General features: G+C 38.6%; 1 protein-coding gene across 1 annotated transcript in view; it reads left to right on the top strand.

The window, feature by feature from the left end:
* The window catches only part of Ipo11 (importin 11), a 136,842-nt gene that overhangs the window by 49,436 nt on the left and 81,212 nt on the right, over positions 1–6,194 (top strand). Inside the window, exons 14-16 of the mRNA XM_029544005.1 lie at positions 327–368; positions 830–940; positions 4,026–4,152. Coding sequence (XP_029399865.1) covers positions 327–368; positions 830–940; positions 4,026–4,152 — 280 coding nt within the window. The remainder of the gene's footprint in view (positions 1–326; positions 369–829; positions 941–4,025; positions 4,153–6,194) is intronic.

The following is a 6,194-nucleotide window of genomic DNA, read 5'->3' as shown; positions in this document are numbered from 1 at the left end:
TGACTGCTCTTCTGAAGGTCTTGAGTTCAAATCCCAGCAACCACATGGTGGCTAACAACCATCCATAATAAGATCTGACACCCTCTCCTGGTGTGTCTGAGGACAGCTACAGTGTACTTATGTATAATAAAATAAATAAATCTAAAAAAAAAAAAGGAAGAAAGAAATGTGTATTTACCCAATAGATAGAGGGTCTGTTTTGTGATAGAATTTGTGCTGAGAATTAGGATATAAAAGTAGCTAGAATTGTCAGTTGAAGGAGGTAAACCATGCATGCAGCTAATTCAGCCACTGTATGGAATGGTTTGTGCTAAAGCAGGGTTGAGAACGAAGGGAGTTATGGATAGGGAAAGTGTTCTTCTTAAAGAACTGTGACATCAGAATGCAAGGATGAGCAGGAGTCAGCTGTCCAAAGTGAGGGGGCCAGAGTGGAGCTCCAGGAGGACTGCAGCATCCAGGGGTGTCAGGGAGATAAGATGAGCAAGAATGGGCACAGTACCAAGCAGCTAAGGTATTGCTGCGCAAGGTGAACAAGAGGAAAATAGACTGGGGCCAGGGCGTGAAGCACGGCTGCCATTCACATCTGTTACTGTTTTATAATATTTGACATTTGACTCAGATTAGATTGGATTTAGTATACTGTTTAAAAATACTGAAGAGTACTTGGGACAAACTGGGAATAAAATAAGTTAATCAGTGTCTCTAAAATGTATTTAGTAACTTATGTGTTAATATTGTCTATTTTCCTGAATTTATTTCATGTTTTAAAGTACCTTCACACTTTTATATAAAGGCAGTTTTCTAAAGTTTAATTTCATTCTTTTTTCTTCTCAGTGTATAATGCTGTGGGATTAGCTGCTTTTGAGCTGTTTGACAGTGTTGATTTTGATCAGTGGTTTAAAACCCAACTTCTCCCTGAATTACAAGTTTCTCATAATAGGCAAGTAAAACTTTGTATATATTATACACCCACTTTACTTTCTTAATTTTGAAATAAAAATCCCACCAACAATATGATTTTGGTTATATTTAGCATGGCAAAGAGTATAACTTACAAATATAACTGAAACATAAGCAAAATAATTTTTTTTTTTTTTAATGCTACTGTACCTTAAGTGTAAATCCTGAAAGAGGTATTTGATGTGATATGAAACAGCTTGTAGGTGGCAAGAAGCAGAACTTTATATTGAGGTAACAGTGGAGTTCTCCGAGTCCCTGGAAGAAGCTGTACCCGACATAAGACTGCTGCTAGTACCTAGCTCCAGGGCCACAGACAGCCTGGCCAGAGTGACCGCTGTGAGAAGGAGCTGTTCCTGGACAGCCGCACAGTAGGTCTTTGAGAGAACATAGAGGAGGAGATAGAGATACCTGGTCATTCAGTGGGCAAACATTTCCACAGAGGCGCCTAATTCATGATTTCCAGAACCATGTGGCACCCAGAAGCACTTTTGCCCAGTTCTTGTGCTTGGACTGTGTTTTTTAAATCTATACTGGATCGAAGGCCTTTTATGGTTTTTATAAGAAATTTCTCATTTCAAAATTAGAGACTAGAATTTTGGGGAGTGGGATGTGGTTAAGAGCACTTGCTGCTCTTGCAGAAGTGACTCCTGGCACCCGAATCTAAATGGCTCATGGGACCCGTGACTTCAGCTCCAGGGGAAGTAACTGTCTCTGGCCTTCCTGAACACTGAACTTACATACACACTCCACTCCACACCATGTGTCCTGTGTACGTGGTGTGTATGTGCGCGCGTGTGTGTGTGTGTGTGTGTGCGCGCGCGCGCGCGTGTGTGTGTGAAGGATGAAATTGAGCAACTTCTGTGTATCTAATGTCCTGTAGCAGCATAGTCTGTAGCCGTAGATTAGTAAATATTTGTTAACTACATTATTGAATAAATAGAAGACCGTCTGTGTATATAGATTATTTTATATGTATTTAGAGTCATTGAATTAGGGATCTGGGTCCTAGCACTCAAGAAGCCAAGGCAGGAAGACCTTGAGTTTGAGGTCACCCAGAGCAGCCCAAGGAAACCAGATCTCAGCCCTCTCCCCCAAAGCACATACCAGCAAAGTTAAAAACTCGGCTCCTTTAAAAAGTTTGGACCAGTTAAGTACAACTTGTGGCTTTTCTATTCAATCATTGATTCAATGTTTTTAGCACTTAGAATTTTCCATGCCCTCTGTAGGCCCATACACATACATATTTTCATGTGTAGGAACTAGCCTCTGACAGTGCTCATAGGAAGCTAGGAGAGCCTTTGAAGGGGTAAAAACAAACTTAGTACAGAGACAAATGTGAGATCCCATTACCCATAAGCCGTGGAGGCCGTTTGACTTCTGCTCACTGCCTGTGTCACACCTCCCTTATATGTATGCCATGCTTAGTCTTGTTGAGGAAATGAGTTTCAAATCATTTCAATTTAAAGCCTGAGATATGGAAAATGTGCTCTGAGTCCATGTTGAAGTAATAATATTTTGAGTATGTTTGGATAAATCAAAATATTGAAATATCAGTACCTTTTATAAATGAAGATATTAAATTTTTAAGTGACCTATTTGGCTTACTTCATGTTTTCTGTTAGATTGCTGTCCTAGAAACTTTGTTTCTCAAAGTTTAATGTACACTTGTTTGACTCACATGGTAGGTTGTCCTGTTTAATGCAAGTCCTGGTCTAGTAAAGGTCACACATAGACATTGCCTTCACAGGCTGTGCTACTGCTACCGTTTAGGGGCTGTCCTTCAAGGCCTGGTTACTGTAAGCCCGAGTTGGCTGGGTGTGACTGTCACCTTGGAATTCCTGAGTTTTAGTTTCCTTATATAGAGTGGAACCGAACATAGAAATCTCTGCCGGTTTTGGTCTAAAAGCTGATAGTTTACCTTACACCTTGCACGTGTTGTTATTTTTGCTTGTATGATTGTTCAGATAACTCCTATCCCTTGAAATGGCATTTCTCCACTTTACATTTAATTGCTGTTCTCCAAAAGACTCTCATAAGTCTGTGAACTGCGTATTGTAGTTTAATTGTTTTACTGGACTGTGTACTTTGAGCCCAAAGATATCTACATATATATTTTTAAATCTTTTTTTCTGCGTGACCCACTGTCCTTTGAGACTGCGACTGTCTAAAATAGCTGTACACTCATCAGGTTGTTCCATCTATACACAGAGATAAGTGTCATTTTGTCTCTAAAAGTTTATGTCAAAAAAGTACTTTTTAATGGAATTCTAGGGCAAAAGTGTTTTAAATTTGAGTTTGTGATTTTTCTTTTTGCCTAAGGAAAAGTCTTGGTTAACTTCGTTTTAGAAAAACAATATCAGAAGAAATAAATTATGTATTTGTTACTGCTAATGCTTTGCAATTTTAATGATGTAAGTCACCATATTTGTTGTGAGTCACGTTTGGTAATTCATACCTCTTTTCGAATCTATTTAGCTAGAATCAGCAAGCTTATGCAGATATTACCTAGGTACACATAAAGACCTTTTTTACGGAAAATAATATTTATAAGATTAACAGATGGATATAGAAACATTGAGTATAGGAGGCTATTATTACTTTGGTACAGAGACCTGCTGGCTTCAGGATTTATGATGTTAGCACTGTTGGTGGTTACCTACCTGTATGTGCTGCACCTCGCTCCTGTGTGGGATGCTGTGGATCTTCCTCATGATGAGACAAGTGCTTTATCACAGATCTTAACCCTAGCCTTTACATTTGACCTGGGGTGTCTGCGGCCTCATTGCTCAGGCAGCCCTCACACTCACCATGTTAGTGTTCTGGGTACAGCCCGGGGTCACTGACTGCCACAGTTAGTCATGCAGAAGGATCTGAGCACCATGTATGTAACACCATGTATGCACCTGAGGACTTTGATTTACTCAGGGCTCTATTGTTTCTTCTGTGTTGATGTTTAGAAGTTGATTTTTTTATTTAGATTTAAATGGAAATTATTCTAAGTGAAGTAGACCTCTTAAAGCACTGAACATTTTAATTTACTCATTTTTTTTCCCTCTTTCACTCAGGTATAAGCCATTACGACGCAGGGTGATTTGGCTCATTGGTCAGTGGATTTCTGTGAAATTCAAGTCTGACTTGAGACCCATGCTGTATGAAGCAATCTGTAACTTGCTTCAAGATCAGGATTTAGTGGTATGTCAGCCTGCTGAATTAGCATCTGTGGATCTCAGAACCTCCTCTAAAATGCTCACAATTCTTTCTTTTATGAAAATGGCTCTAGAGAATATGCTAGTTACAATTACAGGTGTGGAAAGTATAACACTTAGCCAGGGAATGTGTTCTTAGCTAGGAAATAAAGGCTTTAGATACTGTTTTAAAGACTTGAAGACAGAATTTAGTCATCTTACTTGGTTTGGGGACTAAAAGTATGCTAATTGGTACCCGCTTGGCTGATAAAGTCATAGTGAGATGATGTTCTTATGTATATGTTGGTGTACAATAAAATATGAGTCCCAGACTCTGAAGTTTGTGTGAAGCTCAGATCATTTGGGCGTTTGGAAACTTTGCCTCACCCGAGGTTAGAATGGAGGCATGGAGCTTGAGCAGCTCCTCTCCCCCCTCTGCCTTCCCCCTTTGTCAGGAGCCATCATAGGGGAAGTAATGACTACAGCTGACCTTCCTGAGATGACTCCAGCTCCAGTAGGCAAGGCCCAGGAGAAATCCATTCTAGGAACGAATCCTGCTATTGATAGGCTTTTCCTGTTATTATTAAACATTTATAACAATCACTAGGTATTAGCTCACCCTTTGCAGCAGATCTCTGCAGACCTGTGAAGATATACTATGTTCTAGTGACGCTATATAGACAAATAGATAATAATTCTATAGAATTCCTGATTTGATTCAAATAATTTTAGGAAGAAAGTTTCAGAGATGGTCTTAGATGCTAGAAAGATGTAATAGAGTTAGAGTCAAGAATAGAATGTACCCACTCCTCAGAATAGTAAGTAAAGTCTACAGAATAAGAATTACAATGAGCTTTCATAATTACACCATTTTAATGAAGAGAAATGGACTTGGGACAAATTTGTGTTAAAGGAAAAACATTCAGGTCCAAGGATAAAGTCACAGATGTGTACTATAAGTCAAGGCCATGTTAAAACTGTTACTTTGAACTTTTAATTAGTATATTATAATGAAACACTGCTTTAAACTTAATATCAACATCCTTCTGTAACTCCCAGTTTATGTAACAGTTTATGTCTGAGGTAATTTTCTAAATAACTTTTTGTTTAAAAAGGTATAAAAAGACCAGAAAAAAGAAAAATAAAGTTGTTGATTGAATGGTTTGGCCATTCATCCATCCATCCATCCATCCATCCATCCATCCATCCATCCATCCAGACGTGTATGTCTGTTTGTCTATATGTTTATGTGTAGGGTATGTATGTATGTATGTATGTGTGTAAGTTTGCTTGAACACTTGTGGAATTGATTGTGATAGATGGTCGGGCCGGCCAGAGTGTGGGTGTATGAATGATTAAGTGTGTATGTGTCTGCATATTTGCCTGTACAAAGCATCTTAATTCTTTTTCTTTCCCTCTAGTCTGGTTCATAAAGAGTTAACCAGATAAACTAGAGAGACTTGTGGCTGATTCACCAGAGAAAGGAACCCTAGCAGTAAATCCTTTCACTAAATTTCCTGCTGCTAAACAGCATGTGTTATTTGCCAAATTAGCACTTATTAGAGCACAAGTAAAAGAGTTAAGTCTTTAGCGCTTAAGGAAGCACAGAACAGTAAGAAAGAGTTAAGTTTTTAGTGCTTAATGAAGCACAGAACAGTAAGAAAGAGTTAAGTTAAAAAAAAAGGGGGGGAGGGCTGGTGAGATGGCTCAGCAACTGCGTGGTGGCTCACAACCACCTGTAGTGAGATCTGATGCCCTCTTCTGGTGCATCTGAAGACAGCTACAATGTACTTATTTATAATAATAAATAAAATCTTAAAAAAAATAAGAAAGAGTTAAGTTTCCCTAGCGCTATTTAAGCATAAAGAGTTAAATAGAGTAGAGAGTTAAAATGTTTAATAAAGCAGAGTTAAAGAGAAAAGAAGCCAGCATTTTTAAACCATAGAATAAGCAGAGTCTTTGAGATATTACCAGCAAGCATTCAGTTAGTTAGAGAGCTAGGAGGCCAGAGACCATCAGTCTTTAAAACTAGTCTGGAGATTTATCAGT

This window comes from Mus pahari, chromosome 11 (assembly GCF_900095145.1).
Source record: "Mus pahari chromosome 11, PAHARI_EIJ_v1.1, whole genome shotgun sequence".
NCBI lineage: Eukaryota > Metazoa > Chordata > Mammalia > Rodentia > Muridae > Mus > Mus pahari.
Note: the sequence above shows the minus strand (reverse complement) of the source record. Positions and strands in the feature narration are given on the sequence as shown.